Source organism: Limulus polyphemus, unplaced genomic scaffold (genome assembly GCF_000517525.1).
Source record: "Limulus polyphemus unplaced genomic scaffold, Limulus_polyphemus-2.1.2 Scaffold2050, whole genome shotgun sequence".
NCBI lineage: Eukaryota > Metazoa > Arthropoda > Merostomata > Xiphosura > Limulidae > Limulus > Limulus polyphemus.
The window spans coordinates 168,523-182,668 of NW_013667660.1; the positions used below are offsets into that span (position 1 = coordinate 168,523).

A 14,146-nucleotide genomic window follows, 5' to 3' on the forward strand; every position below is an offset into this window, starting at 1 on the left:
AATATCCTGTTTCATTTTAACCAAGCTACTGTAAGTATAACACAGTAATATCCTGTTTCATTTTAACCAAGCTACTGTAAGTATGTCACAGTAATATCCTGTATTGTTGTAACTAATCTACTGTAACATTTAACTTATGTATTGCCTTTTTGAGAGTAGAGTTTGCTCTTTAATTAAGAGTTTATTATCTGCACCTGACACAAACCACGTTTTGTTTTTGAGCTTTCTTTAAGCATTCACTCTACAGTAGCTACAAATGAACTGATAAAATACAAGTTAGGTATTTAAGTAATGAGACTCCACTTTCAGATTTACTATAAAAACCAGCATCACAAAAACTGATTACCCTCTATTTACGTGCAAGATTCTACATAGAACAAAAGATGGTGCTTATTGGAAAAATTCCTAAAGCAGTTATGATAAGCAGAAGTGGCCATCTACATACATTCTGTTGTCACCAAGTGCTGTTCTTTTCTCATAGATTCATAACAATAAACAAATGAAAAACAGTGTTGAGAGTAGAGATCATTAACCCTTTATTAAGTGGCAAGCTATTGTAGTTATAACAGTTATCCTATCTTGTTTTATTTGAAAGTATTGTAAGTGTTACATGATATCCTTTCCCTGGTGGGTCAACAGTAGTCTGAAATCTTATAATATTAAAAATTGAACTTTGATACTTGTGGTAGTCAGAGCACAAATACTTCATTGTATAGCTTTATGATTAACAACAAACAAATACGGTATCCTATCTTTTTATTAACTAAACTATTGTAAGTGTTACACAATATCTGGTTTAAACCAAGGTATTGTAAGTCCTACACAGTATCTTCTTTTAATGACACTGCCATAAGCATGACACAATACACAAGATGTAATCATGTGGCAGATTTGACTTTACAGCTATTACAACTTAATATAAAGAATGTGTGTGTGTGAGACTACTATTCCTAATTAATTAGCTAGTACCTTGGAAACCAGAAATCCCAATTTTACCTAATTTCTTCTGAATAGAAGTTCCCTAAAATTCTGAACATGAATGATTTTCAAAGCATATGCACATTTTCTTGCATTTTGTTGTTTTTCTTTGGTTTAGGTATCTAAGAGTTATTATCATGTTCATTTTCTAGGGTAGTGTTATGGCACAACGAATGTTTGATACCTACTCTCCTCATGAAGATGAGGCTATGTCTTTGTTTCTTAATATGGTTTCAGATGGGAGAATAATCATTTTTACAATAAAGGTAAGTAAATTATCAAGTCCTTTTTGTCAATAATTGGTTAGATTACTACAGGAACTTTTAGTAAGATTACATCACTTTTTTTATTAATTTCTTACTTTTAATTCATAAACTGGGGAAATGATGGACTCCTAACTCCTTATTATGCATAAGAGATCAAGATGAGATAAAAGTCAAGGTCATTTCACTGTGGGATGTTTGTTACATGGAGGATACCAGTTCTAGTTCAGTTTGTGGTCTTCATGTTCTATCATTATCATTCTCTTCAGAAAAACGCTACACAGCTTTTATACAACCTGGTGCACACTGTATCATAAATAATGTAAATGAATCATTACATAGGAAATTTTCTTTATTCCTGAGAAAAGTACACCATTTTATTTCTGATTACATTTAGCCATGTATGACCATTAGCAAATCAGTTAAACATATATTATTATCCAGATTAACTTATTGTGCTTGATTATCTGCATTGTTTAGGATGAAGGAACATTTCAGATGAAGCAACCAGCTAGAGACCTTATGAAGAGATTAGGTAGCAAGAAGTCGCATGGAATAGGTTGGAGAGACATGTGGGCCATGGTCACTCAGAAGGGTGGTGAGCTATTCGGGGTTTCTTCTCTGAACAAAGATGATTTATACATTGTCATTTAAAACATACTGTAAAATCCTCCTGGTCTTTAGACCATGGCAGAATTATTTATCATTAGCTATTACATTATTTCAATGCACTCTTGTTTTTTTAACATGAAGTTTTCATTAATGCTGTATTGTATATAGCTTTGTGTTCAAACATTGGAATCAACAAAAATCATTTGTAACTTTTCAAAAACTTATTCAAAAGTATATATTTACTAAATACTAAAATCGGTTAATTTTTTTAAAGTGATGGGCAGGAAAAAAGATTTATATTGTTATTACCCTTCAGGCAAAATTTTTGGAGAATCATACAGTAAAAGTCCGGAGTTTAACAGCTGGGGTGCTCCAGTTCTACTAAGAGTGGAAGTTCCACTTGTTCCTGTTGAAGGTAATGTTAAATTTGACTATGAAGGTGATTCTTTTTAAGGAAGAATTAGACTTGAAGGGTGGGATAAATAGTAAACAAGAGTTAAAACCTATCATAAGCAGTCTGGAATTATAATTGTTCCTTAAAAATGGCTTAGCAGTAAAGAAAAGGTATAGATAAAATATACACATTTCACCAAGTTAACTTTGTATCACCTTCAGTATAACACACACATATATGGAAGAACAAACCAGAAGTTATATCAATTAACAATAAGCTAACTTCCAATCATCACCAATTTGTTAATACGAGTGAACTTGATTGTATAATAATATGTTTTCTTACCATAAGTAGTTTGTTATGTCTATCATATTCAAGTATAAGTGTTATTAGTCTTACTTGTTACAGGTTCTGTGTTTTCCTTTCATTAGTATTCAGAAATATGCAAAGAGTCTTAATAGTGCAAATATACTGGTTTTTAAAGTTTCAGTGTATCCATGATACATAATATCTACATTCTCAAAGATAGGAAAGATTAGCTTGAATGTTGCCAAGCATTATATAATAATAAAAATAAAAAAGAGGATTCATCTTATAATTTGATATGTAGGAACAAAATATTTTCTTAGATTTATCTCATCTTTTAACTTGAGATAGAAAAGGAACAAAATATTTCCTTTTTAGATTTATGATTATAAGTTTAAAAAAAAATTTTGTGTAAACAGTTTCTTCAGGATTGTTTGTCAAATGAGGATTATACTTCTTAATATTACACATAGTAGAAGTATTTAATAAGTAGGTTGAATAAAATGGGTGTTGGGCTAAGGATTCTTCTACATTAGGTGTCTGTGACTTGTTGGTAATACATTTAATGATAAATGAACAGCATGCACTCCAATTTTTTTCAAAATAATATATATATATATATTCAAAGTAGTTAAACGTATTTACAGAAATTCCTTGCACTATAGAGATCATAGTTATATCATGAAGTCTATATAGTTCTTTTCTTGTCAAAAGTCCACTTAGGTCTATTCAATTGACAAGCCAAACTACTTTTCTCTATTTTTATCACACTTGTATTCTGTGTATAATTCACTTACAATTATAGTGTGAGTTACAACAGTCGTATACTGCTCTTCCAGTAATTGCCTGGTCCTCGTATTTCAGATATCATCTGTTCCTTTTGCCAAAGTGCACTCGGGTTGGTTCAATTACTTTAGAACTCACTTTGACAGAATAAACTATACTTCTTTTCTTGTTTAAAACTGTGAGATTTTCCTCTAACATATTAATCATTAGGTCTATATTAACTGTTAGGCCTTTCAATCCTACGGCAGTTAACTTTACGTTTAACTATCTTTGGCCAAATTTCTACTTTCCGTGACTACTTTCTCATCAGCTCTGTCTGTTCCTGCTCGTCTCACACTATTTACATATTTATCACTTAAAAAATTTCATGCGAGGCTCGATAGCCTCAACATCAAATAATTATATACACAACTTCCAATAATCATCTGTTTTTAACTCTCTTATTATTAAAAAAAAACTAAACAATCATGAAATATTAACTCACAAAATAATTAATTAATACTACCTATACTAAACAGTTTTTTTTATATCATGACATTGTTACTAAAGTTGTTTTTCGATATTTTTGTATTTTTAGCTATCTCAGTTGACCTTCTTTGTCTTAAAATTTCTTTTTATGCATCCAAGAAGTGGAACATTATAAATGTTTTTGTTGTTTTTTTATTCCAATTTTAAAGCTCTGAAGCATGTTCATCACAGGAGGAGGATATAAATATTATGCCTGAATTTGTGATTTGGTAATTTGCTCCTATTCAGTAATTTTCTATTTATTTTCAAAATTGTTTTTCCTAATTCAAGCAGGCTTGGCATGGCCAGGTGGTTAGGGAGCTTGACTTGCAATTTGTGGGTCATGGACTTGATTACCCTTTCAGATGTGGGAGCATTATAATGTGATGGTTCATTCCACTATTTGTTTGTAAAAGAGTAGCCCAAGAGTTGAAAGTGGGTGTTGATGACTAGCTGCCTTCCCTCTAGTCTTTTACTGATATATTAGGGATAGCCAGCACAGATGGCCCTCGTGTAGCTTTGCGGGAAATTCAAACGAAACAAACTTAGTTCAAGCATACTTGTAATGCCAGGTAAATCATAGATAAACATCACATGCTTAAATGGTTGAATGCTATAAAAGATGTTTTAAATGTTAATGTTTTTATACATGATTTATGCAAATATGTTTTGAAATAAGTAATAAAATATAATTTTTTTTTAATAAATGTTTCTGGTTTTTAGAAATATGTAACTCTAAATTTATTATGAACTTTAAAGTATTTTAGTTTTTCATATAAATGTATGAAACATCTTCATATTTTGGGATACATTAGCCAAATAATTACTTTGTACGTGCATCTGTAGCTGTAATTCTTTTATAGTGCCACAAGGCTTACTGTTGAAATATAAAAACTTGCAGAATGTTTTCCTTTTTTTTTTAATTAAACCAGTAAACTTCTCTTATGCCCTTCTCCAGACAGTGAATGTGATTGGTCAGACACTGAAGAAAATCAAAGGCGGCGAGCATTTTGCAACCACATAGAAGGATATGGCAGTGTATGTAGCTGTACTGACCCTGCTCCATTAACATTCTCACCAGAACGTGTAAGTAATAACTTACAGCCATTGAATAATACATTTGTTTTATGATAGAATCAGAAAGTGTGGTAAATGACATTAAAAGAAAAATAATAATAAAACTGTAGTGCTTTCAACAGGTGTACTTATCGAAAGTACTAGGGATTTTGTAGGATTTTTTAAAGTTTTTACCTGTTTATGTATATTCATCATATATGTTTATAAAAGTATACATGTATTTATGACTCTCAGTTGATGTTTTTTTTTTGAGAAAAAAGTGTAACCTGAATGCTGTTCAAAAAAGAAGAATGTATTAATTGTAATAAAATCATAATTTTATGTAAAAGTAAGCTCGGTTGCATTTGTGAATTAAAGTTGAATTTTGAATACATTTTATAATCATAGTTTCAATTCAGTTTTATATTCTGATTTAATTACAATAACTGTTTATAGTTTGTACATAAAAGTTTAATTATTTGTAGCTTCCGAACAATCAAGTGTATGATGTGCCAGTTGCAATCATTGCAAGCAATAGACCCCATTACCTCTACAGGTAAAAAATTGTATATTCATATATACTTACTAGTAAAAACTGTTATAATATTAAATTCTGTCCCTTTTAACAAGGAGGAATAGGTTTACCTTGTGGTAGAGCTTTTTATTTTATAGCTGGTAAGTTGGATTCAAATTTGTGCAATATCATCAAATATTCCTCACATTTTTAGTTCTTGGTGTATTATGAGAGTGACAGCCAATCCCTTAACATGGAAAGTTTGGTAGGGTTCTGTTGACTAGCTTTCTTCCATCTGGTCAGTGGTTGAAAATTAGGGGTGATGGTAGATAGCCTTAATAACTTTGTCATAGGTATAAAACATACGTTTGGTATTATTGATGATGTTTGTAAAACTCTTATATTGTACTTTTATTGTTACTGGATAGGTAATAGATAATTATATCATCTCTTACAAAAAATTACTTCATGACAAACAAAATGCTAGAGATGAATCTTTTAATCTATAATTTTATATTTTACTTTGATCATATATTAGAGCATGCAGCTATTTGGAAATGTTATCTGTAACACTACTGCTAAAATACACATAAAATAAGGTTAATGCTTTAAGATTACATGATTTAACTCATTATGGCTTCCATGGAACATAGGAGTAGAAAGAATGATTTTCTTATTACGAACATTTCGACAAGCTATTATAATGCTTTCATTTATCTCTTAGGGTTTTTTTTATAACTTTACAGGATGCTACGTTCTCTACTCTCAGCTCAGGGTGCTAATCCGGAAATGGTTACAGTGTTTATTGATGGATATTTTGAGGTAAGTGTTGACTCTCCATAAGGTTTCTTGCAATAGACATAATGTAAGTTGAGCTTAGGACAAAGATTTTGAGTATAATGAACATTTCAGCCAGTTATATAATTTAGCAGTTTTCAAAAATGCTAAGATTGTGTGAACAGAGTCAGCTATCCAACAAGTCCAATAAATAAAGGATAACAGAAAAGCAAAAATAAAAACATAAGTTACAAAAAATGAATAGATTGATGTAATAAAAGTAAATTATCACAAAACATTGCATGCACATTAAGCAGAAAGAACGTTAATCTAAATTATGTAACTAATTTTTGAAGAGAAGAAAACAATAATACAAATCAGTGGAAATATTCTGAGAAAAGTCCAATGAAGTTTACCTGATTTGAAAAGTAATATACTAATGCTTCTATATAGTGAACTGTTTATAATAGCCAGCCTCTGTAGTTAAATGAAACAAGCAGACTATGGAACTGAAGTTTTTGTCAATATAAAGAATTTGTGTAGTGTTATAAAAAACTGAAAAACTGCCAGTGAAACTTTAGAACAACAGCATTATGGAACCTATGAAACAGGGTTAATTAAATAATAATGTGGAGTAATTTTGTAGTGTAATGTATAACATCACTTTCAGTAATAGTAGGATTAAACTTGTTCTGAGTACTGATGGCACACTAGTGTTGATACATTTGATGAACACATATGTCTTTTGTTAAGAATTTGCTGAAACATGCACATTTAATGATCAGATATTTGGAAAAACTTCCAAACAGAACTTCTCGTTATTTTTTGGTCGGAAATAATAAATGAAAAATTTAATTTGTTTTGAATGTTTGAAAAATGAGCTACTATAAAGTGTATCACCAATTTTTAATCAAATACTGTTTAAATATTAACAATAATCATACATAGAACACCATTTAGTTTGATTGTACAATTCTGTATAATTCATTACATAAACATTAGATAAAATCAAGTTGTACTGCAGTATAATTCTTACCTGGATACCACGCAGCCCAAAAAGTTTTGTTACTTCTAGGGGCTCCTGAAATATCAAAAGTAAGATTCATTCTTACTAATATAAATTTGAGAAACTCAGTAGACTTCTAAAATATAGCACAATTTCATATTTTTAGTGATATTTTGTTGATATTCAGATGACGCAGAGAATGACAATTAGACTAACAAAGTTTATTATTTTCATACACATGTATATCAGCATGTTCAAAAGATGATGCTCTTACTAGATTTCTTGTTAATGTTTATTTCACATAAAAAATGCTGATTTTGTGGTGGAATTTCATCAGTTGTGATCTTTAATCCACTGACTACTAAGAATTGTTTTATCCTGGTGTGATAACTGTGTTAAAAGAAATACTTTTTTAATGTATGCACAAGTGATCATGATTTACTCTCTTTCTATGTAAATATCTGTGTATTATTATGTGTGTATGTGTTAGGTTTTATAAATTAAATTTTATTAATAAAAAGAAGAAAATAATAAACATATTTATATATATATTTCAATGAAACAAACAGTCCTATAAACAGTTAATGTCATACGGACAAAGAAGACATGGATGCAAACTACAGTAGATATGGCCTGATGGAAGAGAGGTTATTAGAAGCAATACCCACAGCATAGTGGGGACATACCATCTCAAATCTTTAAAAATTTAGTATATGAATGTTTTTATTGATTTTAAATATACATGAGCATTATATAGTTATCAAATTGTATGAAATTTATTTAATAAAAACTGCTAATTATCATAAATGTGAACAGTTTTTTTTTTTAATCCTATGATACATTATTTTAAGATTTTCTGTACTTGGATTAAATTTTGAAGACATTCAGAATTGACCTGAACTGTACAGTAAAGTTATTACAAATTGAGTGATGTTGGTTTTATTATTCACAACTGAGAGAATCATCTCCTTTATATATTGCATATTTGAAAAGCAACACGGTTATTTATTTGCTCTTTCAGCACACGCCTATAGGATTAAAAAATGCACGGATATCGCAACACTACAAGGCTAGCCTGACTGCTTCTTTTAATTTGTTTCCAGTAAGTGAAAAGTTTTGTATTTAATGTGGAAAAAACATTATATTTACAGAAATAATAATATTAGAAAAGTCTATAAGTGTTGAATAATATTTTTCAAGTATTGCAGCAAACAAGTGTTACATTAATTATCATTGTTTGCCTTTTTATAAGGATGCCAAGTATGCGATAATTATTGAAGAGGACTTGGACGTTTCACCAGATTTCTTTAGGTGAGTAAAAGTTTCCAGTACTGTTGATTTTCTTTTTAAAAAGATTATCTATCAGGGTTGTAGTGAGTGTGCATTTCTTTAAACTCACTGTGACTGAAACTTTTTATGTTATATCTTGGAGTTTTGTGCCTATCAAAATTGCACATGTGCTTTCTTTGAGGGTCACATTTTAGTTGGGTAGGTTCTTTAGTCTGTTAAGTGTTAATGAATATTAACGTATAACGAAATTGAGTTTTTACTTGATATATATATATCTTTATAAGGAAACTTTCTCTTTCCAGTTACTTCAGTCAAACATTAAGAATCTTAGATGAAGATGAGACAGTTTACTGTGTATCTGCATGGAATGATCAGGTTAGACTGAATATTTACGTTCTGTTACCTTTAATAGATATGAAACTAATATTGGCCATTAAAACTATTTGTGTGAATAACTGTATTTGAAATTTTAAAAGAGAGTTGGTATGAAATAAGCTGATAATATAGTTCTGTTGCAATAACTCTTATGTCACTTTAGTTCTAATATTTTTTTAAATTGATTAAATGTCATGGTACAAGAATCAAAAGTTATTTATATCACAGGGATATGAGCATACGAGTGAGGACCCAAGCCTTCTGTATCGGGTAGAAACGATGCCTGGTCTCGGGTGGATCCTCAAGAGGAGCCTCTACAAAGAGGAACTTGAATCTCGTTGGCCAACACCAGAAAAGGTTTGTAAAAGTTTCTGCCAGATTATATAATTAAGTTCATTTCTTGTCTTTGCACACACACACACAAATTTGTACCTTAAGTTGAAGCAACAAGTAAAGATAGATAATGTACAGTAGGATACAAAATAAAAGTTTGTCAAGAAAGGTACCTTGTACATTATAATAGTCTTAAATTTGAATCTTATTTATTAAATTATATTAACTGAGTGCTGTTTCTTCAACTTTGAAGCACGATACACTGCATTATGATTAATCCTCTTTTTTTTTTAAATCTGTTTCACTTAAAAATAATTTGATTATTGATACCAGTTTATATTGTTGCCGGTTAACTGGTAAGAAATGATAATATTGGATGACTTTTGTATTTCTTAATTAGATATGTCAAATAAAAACAAGATATGATGCATGATGTTGAATATTCTAATGAACAAATTAGGTCTCCCTATTATGTAATTTGCAAGTTAATTTGTGTAATATGTTGAAAAATGTGAAGTTTCTGTTTTCTAAATACTTTGTTTGGTTTTTAAATATTTTGTTTTTGAAAATATTAAATCCAGCTGTGGGACTGGGATATGTGGATGCGGCTCCCTGACATCCGGAAGGGACGGGAATGTGTCGTGCCCGATGTATCCAGGACATATCATTTTGGCTCCTCAGGGCTCAACATGAATTCCTATTTTCAAGATGTGTATTTTAAGAAACATGCTTTTAATACTCAACCTAGCATAAAGATGAATGATATAAACAGGTAATTCTACTGGTATTTGGTTTCCTTCATCCATGTACAGATGAATTATGTTCTTTTATAGCAGACTTTCTCAGTCCTTTTAGGTTTGACAGACTACTTATAAACTAGCAAAATAAATAAAATTTGTTTATTTATGAAAGAAGTAGTACAGTTAATATACATGCTGTATTGTAGTTTCCTGAAGCAAACAAGAATAAGGAGCTGCATGGGTTTTAAAAACGGGTTTATCTTGAACAATGGTGATTATCCTGAAGAAGGCCTAACCTAGCTATTAAGTGTGAAAATCTTGTCCAGTAGCTTGCTGCTAATATTTCAACCAGCAAAATCACTAAAGAATAATTCTGAACTCAGCTAAACAGACTTGCTGATCTTCTTTAACTTGGAAAGAGCACACTGTTTTTTGAAATTGTTACAATGAAATAATTTATACATTCTTAAATTACTGTAGGATTTTGTAATCATATTTTACTATCCTTTGCCACTCAACCCAACATACAAATAAATAACATCAACAAATTAGGCCTTGAATATTTGTGCTTAGTACAGTTTAGAGCAAGCTCACTACTGAAAGTAAAACTAAAAATCAGTTTGGTAATGAGTATAGCTGATTAAATTTACTTTTCTGTTAAATGAGCTATAAAAACATGATGCTAACAAATAATATTATTGGCTGCTTTTAACTCTTGGCATACTGTTATCTATACTTAATTTGCTTTGCGGTTTTTTATAGTGACTAAGAGATTTCTTTGAGTAATGTTTAGTCTTTGAATTTAATTGGTGTAATTTTTCTATGGATTAAAAACTTGATATGCTTAATTAACTTAACTAGTAGTTAAAAAGACTACTGTGTTAATCTCTGTTTACACCTTATCATCTTAAGTAATTGTTTGAATGAGAAAAGAAAATAATCAAGAAGAAATATATATAATTATAGTGAATGTATAACAGATTTAAAACTTGTTACAATATGCTGAACAAAACTTTCTGATTAACAACGTTAAAAAAGGTCAGCTTGTTTCTAATTTTAGTACGGTAAAAACTATTTGTATTGTGCCCCAGTGATCATAAACACAGTGAAACCTTGTGCATTTTATGAATCAAAACAGATAATAACTTTATAGTAATGTTTTAAAAGAATGTAGGAAGACATTAAAAAGTTGGTAATTAAAATTACAACAAAGGTAAGCATTTATGTTCTGTTAAAAGAAAAAACGTATCACAATGAAATATTTTTGTTGAAATGTAAAAGTTGCACATTCATACAAATATTACATAAAAATGGGATGTTTTCAGAGGATACATAATTTGTAAAATGTTCTTCTGAAGTTTCAAATTATTCCAACAAGTGTGTCAATTCGCAGCATGCTGGACTGATAGAGTTAAGTAATTTCGTGTAGGCTGGTTTAATTTAAAATCATGGAATCTTATGTTTTCTACATTTTTATACTTTTAAACCCATATTATTATTATTTTTTAAGATGTATGATTTACAACTTATATCTTTTTAGGTAATCTTCAGTTTAAATTGGATATATTTCCTTTTAAAAAGGTAATACTTACTATGATGTTCACAGAAGTTAATTGTAAAAAGTGTATTTGATTTGTGTGTTTTTTTACCCTTTGTCTTGTTTCTTTTCAGTGTTAAGAAAGATAATTATGAAGCACAAATAGAAGAGTTATTAAGGTAAGTTAGAAGAATTTGTTGATTTAACAAAATATTTCTTGGTGTGAAATATGCATGAACATTAAGTTTTTTCATGTTATTCTATTTTAGACAGGCTTGTTTTTACATGTATTTTAAGTTCCATGTTCTAATATTTTAGAAATATGATAGGAAATTTTGCAATGCATAGAAATATGTTGGTTAAAAAACATAATTTTTCCGATAAATATTACAGGAAAGCAGTTGTATTAGACCATAGCAAATCACCATGTGAGGAGAATTTTGTCCCAGATACTAAGGTTAGCAGTCACTCTATATCTTAGTTTTACTGTTTATTTAACAGAAGGTATCATTTCAAAAGATCAAAACCTGGAACATAACTGTCTATTTATGCATAACTTAGGTTTTCATAAAGATTATTTTTGAAGTTTACAAACAGCATACTATCATGTTCCTACTGTGCTTCTGATTCATGTTTTTGTCAAAAAGATGTGTATGTGATGACATAAAGCAAGAATTGTAACAGAAAAATTTATTTCAGATTTCTTAATAAATATCTAAGAAACCTCTATTGCTTTAAAGTTATATAATACACTTTAAAATTGCAAGTTATATATTAAGTTTTATATCCAGGCATGACTTAAGTGTGTTTATATTGACAGGGAGGCATCTACGTGATGTTTATTAAAATGAGCAGCCCAAGGGATTTCACCACATGGCTTCAAGTTGCAAAAGTAAGTTGCTATCATTTTGTGACCAAGAAGAAAAAAAAAAGATTTTAGTGATGACAGTTATACATATTCAATGTGTGGCTGACAATCCTTGCTCTTAATGTGTCATTTATAGTTACACAATGAAATATGTATTGACAGTTTAAGCTTCTAATGCATGTTTCATAATGTAGTGGACAGTTTAATGTGTTATGAACAGTTTTAAGTATTAATATAGTTTGAAAGTTGTAGAGTTTAATGTTTGGTTGAGTGTTGTACTGATTAGTGTAGAATTAAATGTCGTAGTACTTGATATTTGGTTGACATTAGTTACATAATATGTGAAAAATGACTGTGACAGTTATTACAGGAAGTTACTCTTAACTGTTATTAACTATATTGTAAATAAAATGAAAAATAACAAAACCTTATTACTATGTTGTGTTTTCAATACTTTTCAAGATGTTATAAATGCATGAGATGAGCTAGTTAAGTTTCTGATTTCCTTTTCAGTGTTTTAAAATTTGGGACCTAGATGCAAGAGGCTATCATAAAGTGAGTATTTCTCAGTTAACTGAATAATTTATTTTACAATACACTTAGAGAGCTTAAGGGTGTTATGTTGCTTTTAAAATTAGCTTTGTAATTACTTCTTGAAAACTTGGTTTGGTCAAGATGCAGTGTTTTAAACAAAAAAATGTAATTTAAGTATCATTATTTTTGATATTTTCTACAAGAGAGCTTGGTTGAAAGTTTGTTATATTGTCCAATAATTATTGATGTACAATATCTTTCATAATACAAGTTTCTAACACCTTCCAGTATGTGTAGTTATTTTACTTTTTTTAACGTACCAGGAAAATCTTTCCCTTTACATCTGTCATGACATAGTTAATTTATTATTTGTATGGGTCTCTGTCACCCACCAAGTTATTCTAACTTCATCAGACAGAGAAAGGATTTTTCAAACTTCGTGTTATTCTTTCTTTTCCTTGGACAAGGAATTTTTTGACATCTTTAATTCTATTTTTCTAGCAAGGATGAGTGTTTTTTTTTAACTTTTTGTAATGTGTTAACCTGTTGTTGTTGTTGTTTCAAGTCCAGTAACTAGTAGCAAAACAATATTTTGTAGGTGACACAAGGGCCTATTTTCAAAATGACTTTCTGATGTATTGTGTTGTTTCTCACATACAATAGTTTGAAAGTTTAAGAAAATCATATTGTTATTATTTACAAGCTTAATAAAAATGGGTATAAAATATATGGACAGTTTGTGACATTTCATTACATTTAGTCTACAACTGTAATAGATGTTAACAACTAGTGTTTGTGTTCCTTAAGTAAGGTATACTTTATTCTTTCTCTAATGTTACTTTCATTAAAAGTATTGCTTAGAATATTTAATATATATATATTTATTTATATCTTCATTATTTTACATTTATAATGTAATTATAAGAATATTTAATACATATATATATATATATATATTTATCTTCATTATTTTACGTTTATAATGTAATTATAATAATATTTAATATACACACAGCGTGGTCACAAGTACCACCTTTTCAGAAAAAATTAAATTTTTCAGTCATATTTATAATTTAATTAATATCCAGTAGATCTTCCTTTCGCTTCATGAAGTTCATTGATCCTTTGGGGCATCGTGAGAATCATCTCGTCAATTTTAGATTGTGAGATTTTTGCCCACTCTTGCTTCAAAACTTGGAGTAGATTGCTCTTTGAAGTTGGTTTTTGTGGTTGTTTCTTGACTTGCCGGTCAAATATGGCCACTTTTGGA

At 29.5% G+C, this 14,146-nt stretch overlaps 1 protein-coding gene across 1 annotated transcript in view; it reads left to right on the forward strand.

The window, feature by feature from the left end:
• LOC106465786 (protein O-linked-mannose beta-1,2-N-acetylglucosaminyltransferase 1-like) overlaps positions 1 to 14,146 on the forward strand; it is a 106,847-nt gene that overhangs the window by 87,102 nt on the left and 5,599 nt on the right. Inside the window, exons 7-21 of the mRNA XM_013926019.2 lie at positions 1,131 to 1,244; positions 1,722 to 1,839; positions 2,170 to 2,268; positions 4,805 to 4,932; positions 5,388 to 5,458; positions 6,163 to 6,255; positions 8,199 to 8,301; positions 8,452 to 8,510; positions 8,792 to 8,864; positions 9,093 to 9,221; positions 9,779 to 9,969; positions 11,609 to 11,653; positions 11,868 to 11,931; positions 12,295 to 12,366; positions 12,856 to 12,897. Of these exons, the coding sequence (XP_013781473.2) occupies positions 1,131 to 1,244; positions 1,722 to 1,839; positions 2,170 to 2,268; positions 4,805 to 4,932; positions 5,388 to 5,458; positions 6,163 to 6,255; positions 8,199 to 8,301; positions 8,452 to 8,510; positions 8,792 to 8,864; positions 9,093 to 9,221; positions 9,779 to 9,969; positions 11,609 to 11,653; positions 11,868 to 11,931; positions 12,295 to 12,366; positions 12,856 to 12,897 (1,401 nt within the window). The remainder of the gene's footprint in view (positions 1 to 1,130; positions 1,245 to 1,721; positions 1,840 to 2,169; positions 2,269 to 4,804; positions 4,933 to 5,387; positions 5,459 to 6,162; positions 6,256 to 8,198; positions 8,302 to 8,451; positions 8,511 to 8,791; positions 8,865 to 9,092; positions 9,222 to 9,778; positions 9,970 to 11,608; positions 11,654 to 11,867; positions 11,932 to 12,294; positions 12,367 to 12,855; positions 12,898 to 14,146) is intronic.